Source organism: Palaemon carinicauda, chromosome 44 (genome assembly GCF_036898095.1).
Source record: "Palaemon carinicauda isolate YSFRI2023 chromosome 44, ASM3689809v2, whole genome shotgun sequence".
NCBI lineage: Eukaryota > Metazoa > Arthropoda > Malacostraca > Decapoda > Palaemonidae > Palaemon > Palaemon carinicauda.
The window spans coordinates 40,667,404-40,687,402 of NC_090768.1; the positions used below are offsets into that span (position 1 = coordinate 40,667,404).

A 19,999-nucleotide genomic window follows, 5' to 3' on the forward strand; every position below is an offset into this window, starting at 1 on the left:
CTACCTCACTTGTTGGTAGTAGGTTGGCCAGGGCACCAGCCACCCGTTGATATATTACCACTAGAGAGTTATGGCATCTTTTGACTGGCCAGACAGTACTACATTAGATCCTTCTCTCTGTTTACAGTTCATTTTCCCTTTGCTTACACATACACCGAATATTCCGGCCTATTCTTTACATTCTCCTCTGTCCTCATACACCTGACAACACTGAGATTACCAAACAGTTCTTTTTCATCCTAGGGGTTACTGTACTGTAATTGTTCAGTGGCCACTTTCCTCTTGGTAAGGGTAGAAGAGACTCTTTAGCTATGGTAAGCAGCTCTTCTAGGAGGAGGTCGCTCCAAAATTAAACCATTGTTCTCTAGTCTTGGGTAGTGCCATAGCCTCTATACCATGGTCTTCCACTGTCTTGGGTTAGAGTTCTCTTGCTTGAGGGTACACTCGGGCATACTATTCTATCTAATTTCTCTTCCTCTTATTTTGTTAGTTTATATAGGAGCTATTTATTTTAATGATGTTACTCTTCTTAAAATATTTTATTTTTCCCTTTCCTCACTGGGCTATTTTCCCTGTTGGAGCCCCTGGGCTTATAGCATCCTGCTTTTCTAACTAGGGTTGTAGCTTAGCAAGTAATAATAATAAAATGTGATAAAATACCTAGATGTGTGAAAAGCTGTAGAGAAGGCAATGTCACAAGGACAAAATTCAGGAAGCTGCATTGTTTAAGCAATTTTATAGCCAGGAACCTCTCATATTTTTGTCCCTTCAAGTTTATCAGCATTGGTTTTCCTTTCTTGAGCTTGGTTTTGTGTGTTCATTATCAAATTTCTATTCTCCATGTAGGTTTTAATTTGGTAATGTAGACTTTAAATGACTCTCTAGTTCCTTCAAAGGGCTATATTTAGGTGAAGTTTTCCTATTGGGTGTAGTTTGGTTACCACTTTAGTTAAATTTTCAATTAGTCTATGTTATTTTAATGTATTACAATCTCGTATGTTTCTGTTAACTGACATATTAATCAATGCTTTATGTGTACAAATTGACACATTGTCACTTACTTTGACATACAGTTTGTAAGATTGGCGTGTTAATTTTCTTGTTCTGTCCATCTATGGTGTCGTCTATCTTTCTCTTGTCATATTAAAAAATGGTCTACATACTTTATTAAAGTTTGCACGTCCCTTCTTTTTCTGTGTAGGAAACTGACACCTAATGCTTCCTATATTTTTGGGGTTTTCTTTTCAACTTAAGTAGATTATGCATAAGGTTATCTATCAGTAGTGGTATTGTGACTTAACTCTTAAACCTTTTTCTTGATAACTCGCAATACCATTGGTAAATTGAATAATCCACCATTTTCCTGATCATTCACCTATTTTCTCCAGTTATTCCTCTAACTGTTTTATTGTTATAATGTTATTGGTAACCATTATTTTGTCATCAGCAAACTTGCTTATTGTGCTAGTCACCATAAGTCCAATTTGTCTATGTAGATACTGTATTAAAGAGGAAGGGGCTAAGTACATTACAGACACAATATTGATTGATTGATTGAAAGTTTTCTGGCATCCTGACATCTAAGGTCATTGACGCCGAATTACAGACACAATATTTGTGAAATTTTTATGAGAATGTCCCATTGATGACGACTTCCCAATTTCTGTTATCTTTATCCATTTGCCTTCGACTACAACACTTGGACCTCTTACTTTTGTTAAATTACTGAAAATATATCTTAATTTCTATTGTATCATATGGACTAAACATGTAATAGCTACAAGTCCACAAGGTTGGTTAACCCTTCAGGCTGTTTAGAAGTAGATAGGGCATCCAAGTCTTCCAGTATGTTAACCTTTTGAGATTCCAATGAGAGCATTCACAATTCAGCACTTTGTAAACCGTTGTGATTTTGATTATTAAAATAAAACCCATTCATAGAAATGTTGAACAAATTACATCCTGTCATTTTAACTTTTCAGTTTTGTTTTCCACTTTTGAATATAATGCTATAAATTACAATGATTTGTCTGTAGAGAATAGGGATCTCCTGCTGTATGGGACCGAAAAAGCAGCCATCAAAGTAATAACACAATTATTGTCTGTAAATTTACATTGTTATAAAAGGAAAATATTGTGATTCCTGTAAATGGCAAGTGTATGATATGAGAACCTCGTAGAATCTCAAAGGGTTAATAAAATGGGCATGAAAGAAAGGGAAAATAACAAAGAATAAAAATATATCTATATATTTTTACTTTTTTTATAGACATTTAGCCTTACAACAGATGACTTGCATTTTTCTACAGTATTAATATTTTGTAAAGTAAAAGGTAACAATTTTCATTACCAAGATTACACTTATCAAAAACACAATTCAGGTATTGTATTACTAATTGCCTTTCTCACAATTAAACAGCAGTGTAACTTTCGGATTATGTTTTCACACATTAGGTATCACAGTTCATGAGCTAACCATAAAGAAACCCAAACTTTGTAGAGATATTTTGAATGATAAACTCCCTTGTAAGCCTCAATATACAGTTTATTATAAATATCACTGAAATTCTGGGGGCTTTTTTAAGCATTTTCTCATAACCTGCAAAAAATAATTTCTCGATAGGGTCACTTAAGTCTTGTCCACTTATCTTGGTAGCCTATGTTTTTTTACTAAATATATAAAAAAGAAAAACTTATGTAAGCCAAACAATAGAAGTTACCAATTGGTAAATTCTGTTAAGCGACTCGAAGATTTTGTTATAAGTTTTACTGTTCAATTATATATACGATCCTTTTGTCGTTCACAGTACTGTGATCACAGATGTTATTTTCTTGCAGAGAAGTACAAATAAGGAAAGTTATGAAGTAGGTGTAATTATGTATATTCAAAACTTATTGATAGATAATGATCATGTAATGACTGATACTACCAAGGGAATACTTATGGAAAAATTTACCATCAAGTGCACTGTGCGCTGCTGTATGATGTTAATTATTGCATTGTAGATTTCATTGTACTGTACTTGAATTTGCTCATTTTGGTAATGTTATAAAGTATGCAGTTATGTGACAAATTTCAAGCACAAATTAATTATTAGAAGTAACAAAAAAGTATGTTGAGACATTATACAGAATACCCTGGGTATGGTTCTTGATGCATATAAAATTTATTGACATTGATAATACTTTTGAGGACTGCTGTTACTCTTAAGAACTGCTGGGACATGAGAGGTACAAACAATTCACAAGCTGTAACAGTGTTTGCTTTAAATGTAGCTGTGTGGTATTATTTATCATAGAACACAATGCAAAATTTGTGCGGCAGGTAAAAAAAGGAAAATGGCATTGGGTAAGAACTGAGACTATATTCCAGCTTGTGATAAACCTCATGAAATTTTTTCATGGCTATGAAACCAGTTCGCACTGCAAGGATGTGGAGAAGCTCGTTATTATAAGAGATATAGAACATTTCAATGGCATCACTGTTCGGAGATCTATGGGAGTTGAATAATAGCCCTGGCCCATGCAGTCGGTGCCTCTTGGTCTAGAAGGCAAAGTGCAGGAAACAAGAATGTGGACATAATTGCCAATCAGCTAACACCACAAAAGCAACCAAAAATAAGAGAAAAAGACTAAGTCATTGAGAGAAAAATATAAATGAAATCGTCAAACTCGTTGGCAACCATACAGTCTCTGAACTCAAGTACTGGCTGCTATTTGGATATGTGGTTGAAATAATGTTTACATACTATCACAGCAATGCAACCAATGATGAACCTAGACACCATTACAAAACGGGAATTGATTTGTTTTTTAAATTAGGTTGTACCAAAAGGATTGCCTACCTGTAGTACTAAAACATTTAGAGAAAGTGAAGAATGAATACCAGAGATTGACATGAGAGGTTATGCTGAAGTACAGTGCAAAAAGGAAAGAAAAAAAGGCTCTGTTTAAAACAAGAAATGATTCTGCATGACCAAATCTGGAACCTTTGCCAAGGTAGTACAACACATTGAATCAGGTTTCAATAGTAGTGCGCAACCATGATTGTTACCCAGCTTTGCTACTCGATTCAGTTGTAAAAGAACTGATTATTTTTTCTGCTATCATGTCCAAATGCAGTAATCATTATAGGGAGTTTGTTATACCAAGACTATTTTGTCCATTTTGATTCAATATACATTGAACTATAAGGCTATAAGCCTTGATAAATTGCTTTTTCAGTGGGAAAATGAATAAGCTAAAATATGTACTGTAGTTTAAGAATTACAAATGAATTTCTATACAAATGTAATTTTCAATACTTGAAAACTCGATTGCAATAATGCCAACCTATAATTATGGAAAGAACATACCTGCTCCATCTTGCTTGATTATTCAACACTCCACAACTCCACAAATTCTATAGTAAAAATGTCTTTAGTGTTGATACCTCTGTGTAACTTTCCCAGATCATCTTTGTAATAATGCAGTCTTTGTGCAACCTTTGTTCTATTCTGGACTTTTTTCACCTAGTCTTCATTGTTTATTTCTTATGTAAAAAATGCATGTGTAATTGGTACTCATAGTTCTTTGCCTACCTTTATGATACTTTGAGTAAGTACTAGATATTTTTTCAGTTTTATTGGGTAAGATTAATTGTCTATTAGTTTCTTCACAATCTCTTTTAAAACTCTGTTCACATTAAGTAGGCATCTTATGGATTATTAAATAGATTCTGAATAGAATCTATTCTGTTCATATTTGATAAAAAAAAAAAAAAATCATGGAAAAAAAATATTCTGCTCTTGAAACTTGATTCAAGTATTAATATAAGATGTTCCATAACTACAATATTCTGCAAATAAAACAAGATACAAAAAGGAAAAGTAAATTTCCCTAACTGCTGTTTACATACCATTTCCTAATGTATTGTAGTTAGCACATCAATGAAATTGTTAGTTGGAGGAATAAATTTTCCATAAATGCTACAAAATAAGTCCAGTAATAACATTATTATTTTTTAATTCTAATACAGTATGAACCTTTTTTTGTAGATAAGCACCCCAATGATATCCTACACTAAAGAATGAGCCTCGGTCAGCTTGCTTAGGATTTCAGGTTGGATATAACTATACGACCCTGTCAATGACATACCCAAAATCCTGAACTATCTAAAGAAGTTTTTGGATTTAATCCCATGCATATATATAAAACTTAAAAGATTCCTAACTTTTTCTTCTACAAATATGTCTAAAAATCATAAAAATTGGCTTGGGATTTCCTGTAATTATAGAGGGGGTTACACGTACTGCTGAGAAAAACGTGGAAAGAAATATAGATTATAGATAAAGATAAACCGATATAAGACTAAGCTTCAAAAAGCACCTCAAACATGTACACTACTATAATATATACCACTGTGCTTGATACACTAAAAATTTGAAGGGGTGTGGTTCAGCTAATCATTAACAGAACATTTCTCCCCTCACGTGAAAGCACTCGAATATTTTACATTTTACTACTACATAAATTTATTTAACGCAGAGAAGGCACCTTCCTGAAACGTGTCATTTTACATTTGTTGAGTTGAATTGCCATTCCAAGTGTTGTTTTCATCATCATCATTACTGTTGTGAAGACGATAAATGTTTCCATCACGGTTTAATCTGTTTTCTCGTCTACCATAGGACCTGTGATAAAGTGAGCAAGGGACTATTAATGAACCATAATTTATTCTAATCCATGAATAATTATTTTCCAAACCTGACCAAAACATTTCAATCACCACAATCAATTTACTAGATGAGCCCTAAAATGGGTTTACAACATCTGTATGAGTAGCAATAAGTTGCTTGAAAACATCTACACATACAATACAATGAAATATTCTTTAGAGCAAGTTAAAAGTGGTTCTTAAAATACTTCAATGATTGGAAATGGGTTGCTTACAACATAAAATTTCCATTAAAGTAATTGTTATTTTTCTTAGTAAACCTCAGTCCTTTAATAGGAGTGAATTTCGGCAAACCTGGAACAACCGTTTGAACATTTAACAAGTGGAGGGTAAGCTGTGCCCACCTGACAGTCAGCATAGCTCTCACTTTGGCCTAGGACTTGTAAGTAGGTGGAAAGGGGTGGGGGGTGGGAGGGGGTTTGAGGGAAGAAGAGTAAGGTTTGTACAGCTATAAAATTTCAATTTACTTGAAAATTTGTGATTTGTTCTAACATGAATACAAATCATCATCCTTTAATAGTTTATCCTTTTTGAATGAGAAATCCCTATGACCAAACTGGCTGATTTACTTGTCCTGAACTTGTCAGGACACTTGGTCCGGTACAGGAGCAGAAGTCATGCCTCCTCTCACCTTTTTAATAACCTCAGCATGACAAGGTTGCAGGTGTTAGCTAGGTCCCTACCAGGTGACTCGTACACAGTCATGGAAGAACCTATATCTGGGATGGAATGTCTGAATGTATGATCATTTATGAGAAATGGGATGCATACATTCCATCCATTCTCCCTCTTGTCTACAAGAGATACTTCAATACAAAATTTGTCTGTAAAGAAAAGTTACTCGATGAGACTCCCTTGCATCTTGCATCAAATCCAGCACATAATGGTCTGACTGTTGTGCCCCAAGGGAGGCGAAGAAAGACCAGGAAAAAAGACGGACAATCTTACTCCTCCTTTTAGACTAATGTTGTAATTGCAGAGATGCTTCTTGTCCCATGAGTGAGCTAGGCTTGCTACACAACCTATCAAGCAGCTACCACCCACCTAAGGGTAAAGGTATCCGAGAACATTTGGGTATACTCCTGTAAGTAACGAGTTGTTTGCCATTTTCAGACTCCTGCCTTCAAGGCTTGCACTGCTGACAGATTCTTCCTGACAGCTAGGGTGGATCCCATACCCCTGACTTCATGTGCTAGGGCCCTGGATGGTTCCTTCCATCCCGTTGCTGGAAACAGGGTATGCGCATTTGATAGTTTCAAAAAGTGAAACAGTCTTCTTGGATATCTTCACTTTTCTGGTGATGAGGAAGTCCCTAGCCTGAAGCCCCAAGTTCTCTTCGGGTAACACCGTAATGCCATCACATGAGAGAGAAGCAAGTCATCCCGATTGCCAGTAGTTGCTTCTCGTAGAGAAGAGATGGAGAAAGACTCAAAACTGGGTTCTGGGGCTTGGCTACAATCTCCAGAACAAACATAAAGGAGACCTTCTTTCCTTCGGAATGACTCATGACATACGAAATGCTACTCTCTCAAATATGGCTAAATTCAGCTAGCATACTCTCTTAGACAAGGCTAAGGCTCTTATGGAGCCCGCTTGAGAGACTCGACGATTGGGAGGACAGGACTGTTCGAAGTGCCTTGTGAGCCTAGACAGTTCCAACGTAGAGGAAAGGTCTAAGCCCTCAGTCTAAAAACTTAGCTCAAGGCTGAGTGATAGCCTTTCACTGCGGAAAGTGAGAGGAACTTCTCTTCTCGAAGGTAGACGAAAATGGGTAGTTGTTTCAGTACCTCAACGAGGATCAGCAGATCTGGGTATCATTCAGCATGTGGCAACTTCTTGCCAGCAGCCTGCGGACTAATTGGCAAATCAAGCAGAAAGGCTTATTCTAGGGATGTTGGGAGGCATCCTTGAATACTTCTGGGGGGTATGGTAGCTGAAAAAATACAATACTTGAGGTTTCTTGTTCAACCGAGAGGTGAATGGGTCGATAGAAGGTGATCCCCGAAGAGTAAGGAGCCTTTCCTCCACCTAAGGATGAAGGAACCACTCCGACTATACCTTGCCCTTGGCAATTGAGTGTGTATGCCAGATCATTCCTTTTGCCTGGAATGAACCTTGCTGACAGTCTGCTGTGTTAGCTGCCTAATGTGAACCTGCTTCACCAACTCGAAGTCACAAACGGTGCAACCTTGTCATTCATCGTTACCATATATGCTATCAAATTCTGTTGGAAAGCTTGCAATGCTAGTAGTGCTGCTTGATTTACAACCGATTGATAAGTAGCAGCTTTTCTTTCATGGGCCACACCTTCGAGGCGGTCTGGTTTCTCGTGTGCATCACACTCCTCGGATACATCTGCGAATGCCAGCATCTCCCTTAGTGGGGTGTCGAGTTGAGCTCCCCTGGTGAGGATTTTGTTGTTTAGACACCAGGCCAGATCATCTCATACTTCATGCTCAACTGGAACTAGATGGGGGGGTTCACTGACTGTTAACCTGTGATATTTCAGACACCATTTAGCACAATCCAAAGACAAAGATGTCCCAGAGCACGTTTGCACTGTTCAGCCAGAAATTATTGAGTATGCAGGAACGGTTTCCCTTCCTCCCCGAGTCTACTGGTAAGATTGTCTGATGGCAAGACTTCAGGTCCATATAAGGCTTTCAAGTTTTTTTTTTTTTTTTTTTGATGGCAGACCTTACGATACTTGCTATCTCCAACTTGAACAGTGCATGGAGAACAAACTTGTTCAGTGGAGAGAGATTGATGACCAGTCTCCAGCCAGCAGTCAACTTCTCTGCAAGGAAGAGTAGCCTGAAGGATGTCTCGGGTGACTTTGAGAGTGTTACTCTCCTCCATGACTTCTGTTTCTGATGCTAGGTCCAGAGCTTTCTGCGATTTCAGAGGTGAGGACTGGAACGTCAACAATCTGGAAGTGAGGGAGAGTTAGTGAAAGGTAGGCAGAATTTGTATCGATAGACTAACATCTCCAAACTTTCCACCACTGTACATGTTGCTCAATGGCTTTACAGGCATGGTCCTAATCGCGGCAGCTGGCGGAGCGAAATGCCGAATTCAGCTTCTCCTACCTTTCTTTCCTCTACCACCCTTCCTGAATTGAACAGGTTGTGGGCAAAAGGGTGGAGCTTTATCCCCACTTTTCTTGGAAGAGCAGGTGGCTGGAGGTGTACTGTAGATCGAGCTCTGTAGGTTTAAAAATTTTAAAGGCTTGTCATGAATGGCAGAGGCAAGGGACAGTGACATTGCCCTATTAAGCAGGACAATGCCTTAGAAACTGACCATATATACACATGATCAGCACCCAAGCCTCCTCTCCACCCAAGCTAGGACCAAGAAGGATCAAGCAATGGCAGCTGATGACTCAGCAGAAAGACCTTTAGGCTCCCCCAAAACTCTCTCCCATAGATCACAAGGATAGTGAGGTTGCAGCGACCAAAGAAATTAATGAGTTTGAGCGAGACTCGAACCAAAGCCTGGGGATCACCAGGTAATGATGTTACCAACAGGCCGCCACAACCCACACCAGGAGTTTTCTTTAGTGTTGACTAAAATGGTGTGATGAGATTTGAAACTCTAATTGTTGATACCTTCTAAGGCTGTGGGACCTATATGGTAACTGCACGATAAATCAAAGAGTCATGGCTCAACGCTCCATTGTAACTTTCATGTCCTTCTGCAATTAAAGGGTCGCAAGCTCTAGCATGTGGTCGTCCCTAAAGGAGAGTGATCCTTCTTACCATAACTGTTTGGCAAAGCAGGAGGCAACTGCATCACACTCTTAAAGACCCATTGGCCCACTAGTTAGCCTACTGGTGCATCAAGAAAAAAATAAATCTCTGAGAGGACCAAGTCTGTACATTTCCACCTTAGAAGTTTTCCCTTCAATTCAAAGGTTGTTAATCTTTGCTTTGTCCTCTAAAGTGACCCGAAAAAGGTCCGGTGCAACAAGCTTCGGTGGTCAGAAGTTGGATCTCGCTGACTTTCCTGACCTCATGGATGAACCCGAGGGAGAATGATTGCACTTCAATCTCTTCTCATAATCCGAACTCTTGCCCACTGGGAGGACAATCACTTCTGCATACATCACAATACACTTCAAACTCAAAGGGTAAAAATCAATCAACCTCAACCTTGCTCATAAAGATGCCAGTGTCGATCAGACAGCCTCTTTCTTCGCACTCAAACTGAAATGAGAAAATTAGAAAAACTTCTAGTTGGAGAGTATCAAGAACAAGTCTGTGCAGCTCAACAGCCGGTATCCATCAGAATCCGCATGAAGGCTCTGCATGGTGTCAGACTGGGATCACCAGTGGATATTGCGTGGTGGTTGCCAGAACCTCAATTCTTTATTGGCTATTACAAGCTTTTTTCAGAATCTTACCCATACTAAAAAATTAAAGTTTGCATTCATGTAGGAGCAAAACATTGTTTTAAAGGGGCAGAGTCATGTCCCTTAAAGGCTCTCCATCAGTCATCAGAAGCAGAACTTTCTATATTTTCTTCTTTTACTCTATCTGGGTTTTTATCATTTAGCAACCCAAGTTCTTTAATTCTCCTCATATCTACCATAAAAAAATTCTAATATAAGGGATTTGACTGAAGATTTGCCATAATTGTTGTTTGAAATGAAATATTTTCTGTCCTATTGTTCACACTACACTTAGTGAATGGTTCACTTCAAACGACTATTAAATCTCTAGGTGTGTGTCTAGTTTAAACACAAGGTAATACTAAGTTAACCCATGTTCTTTTGGGGACCAAAATTACCTTAATCCTAAAGTGGATTTGACTTCTTTTAATTTTATACTCATCATTTTGGTAAGTTTGCCATATCTTCATTACAGTTGGTTCAGTGATGATTTGCGGTATGTAATGAAGAGCTGAGAATTGTTTTTTTATTAACAGGTTGTGGATATAACTTTCATTATATTATTAGTACCTGTATTTCTTTTGATTTATCGTACCTGTATTTCTTTTGATTTATCTTATTCTATATAATTTATGGAAATTATTATGGATTTTATGTAACACTATATGCAGTAATTATAGCTGCATCTAAAACAACAAATTTTCTCACAAAAAAAAAAAAAATATTCAATTGCATTTTACTACACCATTAATCATGATTTAAAATAAGAAAAAATACATTCATCAAAGATACAAATTAATTTTCATCACTTAACTGATAAAATATGATATCTTACGTTGACGGACGTTGCTGGTTCGTTGTCTGACTGGATCCAGCTTGGGCAGTACTGCTGGATGATGAATTTGAGCCACCTCCAGTTATACTTGAGAAAAGCTGTCTTACAAAACCCAATATAAATGTGATTGGAGACAATATCATCCAGAAGAACTGCATAATTCCTCCTTGTGAAGGGACTAAACTACCGCTACCAGATCCACTTGAATTCTGTTTAAAAAAGAAATGAAGTTATTAACAATAATGTAAGTGAATCAATTAAGAAATAGTATAAATAGAAAGTTGTTTTTAATTTGAAAAACCTGTCCTGTGGATAAAATTAAAAAATACATCTGATTAATAACTTCTTATATTAATGGCTAACAAACTGATTTTTCTATAAGCAATCCTACTGAAACTCTAAACAAGAGGAAAGTTCCACACAAGCCTATCTATTGAAAACCAAAAAGCCAGATAGAAAAATAAAAAATTTAAGTAATTTTTATTTTTCCTAACATACTTGCCGAGAACTACTTTCTTAGGAGTTACCTGTAATCTCCTCTCTACCGACCAGAGTTTTGTGTAGTATACCCTATACCCGTTTACTATGGAGGGCTAACCCGGGAGTGAGAGAACGTGCCCCGAGGGTAGCCTTTGAGCTAGGTCGAGGTCCGCTTTTCTCCCTGCGAGGGTCATATCTTCGTCTGGAGGATGGCCTTCGTGGCGAGAAATCCCTGGATTGCCGGTCCGGGGAACGCTGCAATTCAGACTTACGGGGAACGAAGACCCAATCACCATCGGGGGACCTACTCCTCCTGTATTTCCTCCGTGGAGAGCGGGACCGTCTCCTGCTGAACCTCGAACAGGATCTTGAGCGGGAACGCCTGCTCCTGGACCGCTCCCTCCGGCGCCGATGTCTCCTCCTGGTTTCTTCTTCTGAAGAGAACGAAGCCCCACCATCCGAAGAGCCCGACGAAACTGTACCACCCGCACAACGGGCAGAAGCGGGGGCTACAGAGGGCTTCGCGACTTGCTGCGTACCAGAGGTAGAGGGTTGTAGGAAGTTTCTGGAACCGCCGTCATAGGAGCTGGAAAAGAGGGTTGACGCCCTACACTAGGGAACCAGGTATCCAGGCCCTCTTCCATCCGCATTGGGGACCTACCTGGCATTTTAGGGAGCTTCCACCCGAAGGACTCACTTACCGTGGAGTCTAACTTACCCTGGGCGTCGCCAGCTGCCGAAAAACCTGAAACACAGGCCCACGAAGCGGGCGAAGAAACAGGCACAACATTACTACACCATAAGGGGTCGTCGGAGGAAACGTGCCCCCCAAGCACAAGGGCTGAGTCTCCAGAACCCCCCGACACAGCACTACCAGGCCCCCCACTAGCCTGAGAAGTCCCAGCAACCCCCACTTCACACACATTAGACTCCTGGGGAAGAACCCTCGGCTCTTTCCCCGCAACGGACTTACCTCGTCCCCTACTCTGGGTAGGGGAAGTCGAGACAGAAGCCCCGTCGGACCGTCCACTGGGTGACGGTAGCGGCGAAGAGATGCTAGATTTCCTGGGCGAACGTTTCGACGACTTCTTCTTCTTAGTGCCGTAACGCACCCACTGTATCTCACTCCAACTAACACACTCAATGCACGTATCCGATGGCGAGCACATCTTGCCCCTACAGGAAGAGCAAAGGGAGTGAGGGTCTACTTCGGGCTTGGAGAGAAACGCTCCACACGACTTTCTGGCTCTAGGCCCAGGACAACGGCGGATCTGCTCCATAGCACACAACCACAAGGCACAGGAACGAAGGGAATCAAAGGGATACACTTGGGAAGCACAAGGAAGGATAGTGAGCACGCAAGAACACAAGGGATAAGCACAAAGCTACCACGCGGGACACACGAGGCGGACACAAAGGGTCGAGAGAGACGAGAGCGACGTGAGAGTATGGTATCACGTCGCGACCAGAGAAATTACTGACTCACGGGACCCAAGCGGACCTCGACCTAGCTCAAAGGCTACCCTCGGGGCACGTTCTCTCACTCCCGGGTTAGCCTTCCATAGAAAACGGGTATAGGGTATACTACACAAAACTCTGGTCGGTAGAGAAGAGATTACAGGTAACTCCTAAGAAAGTAGTTCGAGGTAAGTATTTGTTTTGGAACAAATATGAGTTAGATCCATTGTTGATTAGACGTCACTATCAATTTTGTTATAAAGTTTGTCATGGTTATTATCTTAACCTTATTTCAGTTATGACCTTTATTTATTACCTTCAGTGGCCATCCACTAATGTTAACATTTCACACTTATTAAATGCTTAGCATCCTCCTAACATACTCTTCCTCTCTTCTCTTCACATGCCCAAACCACCTTAAACTTGCTTCCCTTGAGATGTGCAGTTCCCCTTATTAATTCATTTCTGAACCTATCCTTCCTTGTTAACGCCCATTACAACCTTTACATTTTCACTTCAGCAACTTCCATCTCTGCTTCTTGCTTAAAGGTACAGTCTCTAAACCATACAGCATAGCTGGTCTACCAACACATTAACAGTATAGGTTTTCCCTTTCAGACTTGCTGAAATCCTTTTGTTGCATACCACCAATCGTATTGCATTTCTTCCATCCCCCTCTTTTACACATGCAATATATACTGTACTGTATTCTTATTTTGGATGATTTTCATATCCCTCCTCTCCAGTGTATACCTCCAAATTTCCAGATTTGCTTCAATCTCCTCATTACTTTATCCACAGATCACTATGTTGTCTGCAAATAATATGGAACACGAAGACTCCTGCCTAATGCCATTGATCAATTTTTCCGTGATAGTTGCAAACACTAAAGGTCTTCAAGCCAATCACTAGTACAATCCCAACTCAACATTAAACCATTCCATTGTGCCTACAGCACACCTCAATGCAGTTTGACTATTCTCATATATATTCTGTACTGCCTTCACACTTCTCATCTACTCCAGAGCTCCTCATGCAATAGCAAAATTTATATCTTGGCACCCCATCATAAGCTTTCTCTAGGTCCACAAACACACAATCCAATTCTTTCTATCCTCGATAATTTTCAATTGACATTCGCAAAGCAAATATAGCACCTGAAGTGGTTCCACCTGGCATGAAACCATACAGCTGTCCACCAATTTTTACCTGGTGCTCTTTCCCAATCCTCAGGTTATGGCTTAGAAGCTTTCTTTCCTAGTAGTAAGAGCAACTGAGCATCTCCATTGTTTTTGTACATAGCACCAGGATACTACTCTCCCACTCTTCAGGCATTCCCTCTCCCATCAAGATTCTGTTGAACAGCCTTGTTAGGAACCTCACTGTTGCATCTCCCAATTACTGTGCTGAACCTCCTTACCTTCAAATGAATATCATCTGGGCCCAATATCCTTTCCTTGTTTCAGTATCTTCAAAGCATTTCTTACCTACATCCCTCTCATAAAATGTACTTCCCTATATGTATACGGAGCTCCAAAAAGTCTCTAATCCTTGCATTCTCCACATTCATGAGCTTTCTAAAGTATTCTTTTCATCTATTTAGTAACCTCCTATCATCAATTAAAACATTGCCATTTTCATGTTTTATAACCATTCCATAATGTATATCTTTCCCTGCTTTATCTGTCTGCTTGACCAATAAGTACAAATAGTTTTATGCCTTTTGTATCCAGTTTCTCTTATTACTCATCACATGCTTCAATCATTGCTTTTACTAATGCCCTCTTAACTTTTCGACATTTTCCCCTAAATTTACACCTAGTCTCAAATATCTTTTTGCTTGAACCATTTATGCTTTTTCATCCCCCTTTTTTATACATTTCATATTCTTACTGTTTCTTTAAAATACACATTAAATTTATAGAGGGATCCTCTTGGTTAAATTCAGTGCTTGCAATTGCCAGTCATCTTTCAATTATCTTTTTAAGGAAATCTAATTAAACCTATCCTTTCTTTTAATACTGTACATTTCTAAACTGTCTTCAAGTTCTCTTATAGATCACATTATACAAATGGTCGTTTTGATAATAAATCAGGGGTAATATTTGACTGAGGTAAATCCTTTTTTTTTTTCATATCATATAAGTTTTATAATGAAATGTTACGTAAATCCAAGGTAACTTATTCGATAAATTACCAAAAGTTCTAAAGATACTGTTTGTCACTATTTTAATTTGAGGGAAGAATTCTTTGCTCCTCCTTTCAGGTGGCCTCCTAACCATAGGTAATTTCTCCCAAATTTACTTCAGAAATTGGTAATCTAAACTCTTATTGAACCTCAGATAGATATCGGCTCTAGGTTACAAATCCAATTGACTTACTATTAAACCAATTACGTATAATAAAGCAAAACATTATTTGAATAAAATGAAAACTCACCGATACAATGAGAATAGCTGATGGTACAAGACCCAATTCGGATAATGTTGACTCATTATCTCGACCTGTGAATGGATGCTGGTGCACAGTAGATGTTAATGAAAAGCCTGAAGATGAAACCAAATGCTGCTGAACATGACGACGTACATCCGCCAAGGTTGCTTCAGCAGGAAACTCGGCAACATTTGATGATCCATCTAGGAGTCTGAACTTTAGTCTTGTTACAGTGTTATTTCTGTCAAAATATAAAAGAACATCTTGTCAATAATAATACAGAAAAATACACCTGTTATAAATTACAGTAAAAATTGCATACATTTACCATTAATTCCTAGAATAATTATGAATGCTTTTAAAACCAAAAAAGTTGTATTAATACACTATTGATGAACTCTTCATTTAGTTATAATACTCTCATAAAGAAATGCAAACTATACAGGATTTCCAAATATCCTAGTTTCTTGCCATTAAAGAAGCAAATTATATTAAATAATTTATATAAAGAATTAAAATAATTTTACGAAATATTGATAGCAATTTTACTAGTCTTTATTAAAAATATAAATAAACTGCTTCATAGGGAATTTCTTACATTGTTACTTGTACAACTTGCTCTGGAAACAAAATGTAACTTTGATGATGAACAGAAACTGATTAATAGTAATTGACATTTCGCCTGTTACAGCCAGTTCATTGTAGGGATTTACATACTGGTCTTGTAGATATCTGTATAGCATTTATTCTAAAAGTACTGACCTGTACAATCATACACCTTATTCTATTAATATGACAGATACATTAGTTCACCAATATGGGGAAATATATTGGTGACTAAATTCATGTAAATACAGTACTGTACTGTATGTAAACATACCTTAATTAAAAACCTTATGCAAAGCTTAGGTACATTTGCCAACATGTATTTTAGCTAGCTTTATTCATGGTGTTATTATGAAACTGCGGTAAGCTGTTCAGTTGCCTTATTAATTGTGACATTTATCCGTTTTAGATTATTCCTTATTTATGCTTGTATTGGTCTCACTGGGTTCTAATATATAACACACTGAAATAACAAATAACTAAATTGTGCTCTTTGTTAGTTGTGCTACTATCATGAAAACAGTTTCCACACTTATTGTTTCACAGGAAAATTCACACAAAAAACTTTATTTGAAATGCTCAAAAATATTCCTAGACACAAATATTGTGTACTAAAAAAAAATCAGAGTAATCCCTTCTAATATCCTCTCCAAATATAGCACAATACAATACTCTAAATAAGCTAATAATTTATTTAAATTTCTTATATTTCTAATGGTCCCTTAAACTCATCAATAAAACAAGGTTCTGGATCATGTGGTTCCTGATTACCCGATTCCTGACCGCAGCTGTCTAAATGAATTTAATCAGATCATGCAATAGCTTCTCTTGATTCTCATAAGTCTCACCTACATAAGTAAATTTTAAATGAGAGGTGTGAAGTCAGAGTTGAAAAACTAGAGTAGGATAAATGATGTTAAAGATAAAAAGTAAAGGGTACAGCACAATGGACCTGAGGCAGTCTTTTTAATACTATCCATAGTGTCCCAAAAGCCATACTTTAAATGTTAATTCCCTTAGAAGGAAGGCAAGCATTGAACAATGAAATTCATTTACTAAATTCTTTGATAAAATTCCATACCTAACAGGAGCTGGGGCAGCTGCTGCACCAACATTTCCGGGTGGTTCTTGTACAGGTGCTGATGCTGGTTCTTCTTTGAATAATGCTGCCCTTGCCTGAGCCTCAAGCCTGTCAGCAGCTATCTGAGCCCTTAAGGAAGAGAAAGTTATAACATTGCCTTAAATGGGTCTTACTATAATAAATCATTAAAAAATATTAAATATTCCTGCATTAATTTTTCTTAACTTGTAATTTTCTATTCTTAAAAAAGAAGAAAAAAAAAAGAGGTACTGTATGTCCTCCTAAATGTGAGCTGAAATTTGGCACAGTTGGACCCTATGAAAGCCTCTTTAATTGCTAGTTATACATCTCTATTAATGTCATGTGAATTCATGTCTTGACATAATTCCTTGAGAAAGATTAGATAAACTTATGATAATTCACGTTTTGAGATAATTCCACGATAAAGATCTAAATATCCAAAATTTAAAAGTAATTAGTATTTTTCCTAACTATACAAACCTTAGCCCCTAAATAGGAGAATGCTTTCGGCGAAGCTGGGTATGGCTTTTAAAACTATAATGAGGTGGCAGATGTAGTTACCAGTTGGGTGACGGGGAAGGCCCGCCTACCTGAGAGGCCACTTAGCCCTCACTTTGACTTCAGCTGAGTCGGGAAGTGTAACGTATAAATTAATTTTAAAATGCGTGATTTGTTCCTAAAAGAATTGTAACCCTCACCCTCTAATAAGAGACTTATCCTTGGGAAGGAGGCAGTCCCCTTAACCAAACTGGCTTGTTTACTAAACCAGGATATGCCAAAGCACTTTGGTCCTGTACAGGAGTGAAAGACTTCTGCCAACCTTCTAATGATTGGTCATGAGGATGAGGCAGGTGTTAGTTTAAGTCACTATCAGGAACTAGTAGACAGTCAGGAAACCCTACATTCATGAAGGACATGTTAGAATATATGGTCATTAGGAAAAATGGGTTGCATACATCTGGCCATCCTCAGCATAAACTAGGAGGATGGAGGAGAAAATTTTAAACAAAACTTAATTGTAGGGAAGATTGGTTGATCATCAGGCTCCCCTACATCTAGTGTACAATACTGCAAATAATGGAGCAACTGCTGCCCCCGAAGGAAGGGGAAAAACCAAGGGGTAGAAGGGCCCGTTGTGAAGGAGTGAGGTTTGCTACACAAGCTATTGACTAAATACCACCAGGCCAAAGATACTGCACCCAACTAAAGGTAAGATGCTGTCAGGCTGATCCTATAGTGACTTCCATGGTAGGAGATTCCAGGCCTGAGAACGATGTGCCCCGCTTGCCCGATTCTTTCATCTGGTCCCTGTTTTCAGTGCAGCAACGGCTGAATCAATGGTCTGTGGTGGAGTAACCTATGCATTGAGTGAACGTCCCAAAGCAGGAGAGGGAAGATGGGCTCAATTACGTATGAGACCTAGCATTGGTGGTGAGAGCATGAGCGCCTGTACATAGCATCAAACCCCTTCCCTAGGGTTAAATTTAGATAGTTCTTTCCCTTCTGGGAAACTAATGGCCTGTAATGCCTATCGGTCTCTCAAGGGAGAGAGAAGTCGAATACAATTAAATGGAAAGAAGGACAGTGCCCTTTATTCATTCTGGAAGTGCACGTGCTTATTCACGTAACAACCGAGCACATGTAGCTAGTACGTGAGCTTCTGTACAGTGTACCGATACGACTATTTGGGGATGGGTAAAATTCCCACTTGTTGCTGCCAATCGCATGATTCCCAATCGTGGTTACCTATTGTATGGTTTCCAATTGCATAAGATCCCATGGGAAATAATAGTCATGGAAAATAAGCAATGGAGACTTTTGTCTTATCGGTGGAGAACATAATCAGAATATTTCCGTGTAGACGAAACACAAAAGGGAAAGAGCTCGAGGAAACCTCTGCGCTCGTGACAGGAAGACGTACAAGCGATGATAATGATCATCGGTTCTCCTTCCAACGGGATCGTTTACTAGGAGAGCTAGAACAAAGCAAAAGCCAGAAGTTCTGTAACCCAAAAGTCACTGAACATACAATACTCAAAGTGCCCGATCATGTAGTGTTATCCTAACAAGGTGAACATCTGAACCTCAAACCAAATTGTATTCTTGGGGAAGGAAGTACTTCTGATCCATCCCTCCCATGTGTAAACGGGGAGAGATCCCAAAGAGAGCTCAAAGTTGTCCTGATGTTGTCATTTCTTGCAGCTGTTGGAAAGAAGGAAAGAGGGCAGTGACCTTTTATCCTGATCGAGGGTATAAGACCAAGTGCTGGTAACGGCACAACCATGTGATATGTCCTTAGCAGCTTTCAGGAAACAGGAAGACAGAATGACAATGATAAACTTTGTCCTTGAGCTAAAAACTTGGCGGTCGTAAAACCTTCTTCCTCTGATGGTGAACATTGATGTCTACGATTTGCCAACCTCCTTAAGAATACGTTGTTGTCGTCTCGTCATCACCAGGCCACGCAAGTGAGGGAATAAACAGAAAACATGAAAAAATGTGGATACTGGAAGGTTTGCACAGAAAAATGTCAACCGGCTACACTTATTGGGAGAGCTGGAAATCTGTTCTGTTCTTTGTCAACGATGATCCGCTAACACAATTATTTAAAACGAGCAAAAGATTAAAACAGCCAGTTGAGGGAACTGAAAGTACTTCTGTATTATCTGATGGCTAAAAACAAAGCGAGAACTCGGTGGCCTGACGGGTGACAGACCACTGAGCCCTCACCTACTGGCCACCTCATTAAAGTTTTAAGCGCTGTTATCCAACTTTGCTGAGAGCGGACAATGATTTGTATTCATGTAGGAACAAATATTTATAAAGAGATGATTTACAATAGCATAGGAATAATAAATAACTTTACTTATAGCAACAACTCCTGGGAAATAATCATAATCAAGAAATTACCCTAGGTTTAATTTACATATTACTATAAACAATTAAAAATGAAATGTCTTAAAGGATCATATTGGGCTT

General features: G+C 38.5%; 1 protein-coding gene across 3 annotated transcripts in view; it reads right to left on the minus strand.

The window, feature by feature from the left end:
- Nucleotides 1-2,235: 2,235 nt before the first annotated feature.
- LOC137634322 (UBX domain-containing protein 4-like) overlaps nucleotides 2,236-19,999 on the minus strand; it is a 43,392-nt gene continuing 25,628 nt past the window's right edge. For 2 of the 3 annotated variants that reach the window (XM_068366695.1, XM_068366696.1), the window contains exons 8-11: nucleotides 17,000-17,128; nucleotides 15,319-15,553; nucleotides 10,942-11,150; nucleotides 2,236-5,672 (exon numbers count right to left, since the gene is read on the minus strand). In XM_068366695.1, the coding sequence (XP_068222796.1) occupies nucleotides 5,555-5,672; nucleotides 10,942-11,150; nucleotides 15,319-15,553; nucleotides 17,000-17,128 (691 nt within the window). In that variant the 3' untranslated portion in view covers nucleotides 2,236-5,554. Of the gene's footprint in view, nucleotides 5,673-10,920; nucleotides 11,151-15,318; nucleotides 15,554-16,999; nucleotides 17,129-19,999 lie in introns of all 3 variants that reach the window. The other variant, XM_068366697.1, reaches the window with a different exon arrangement.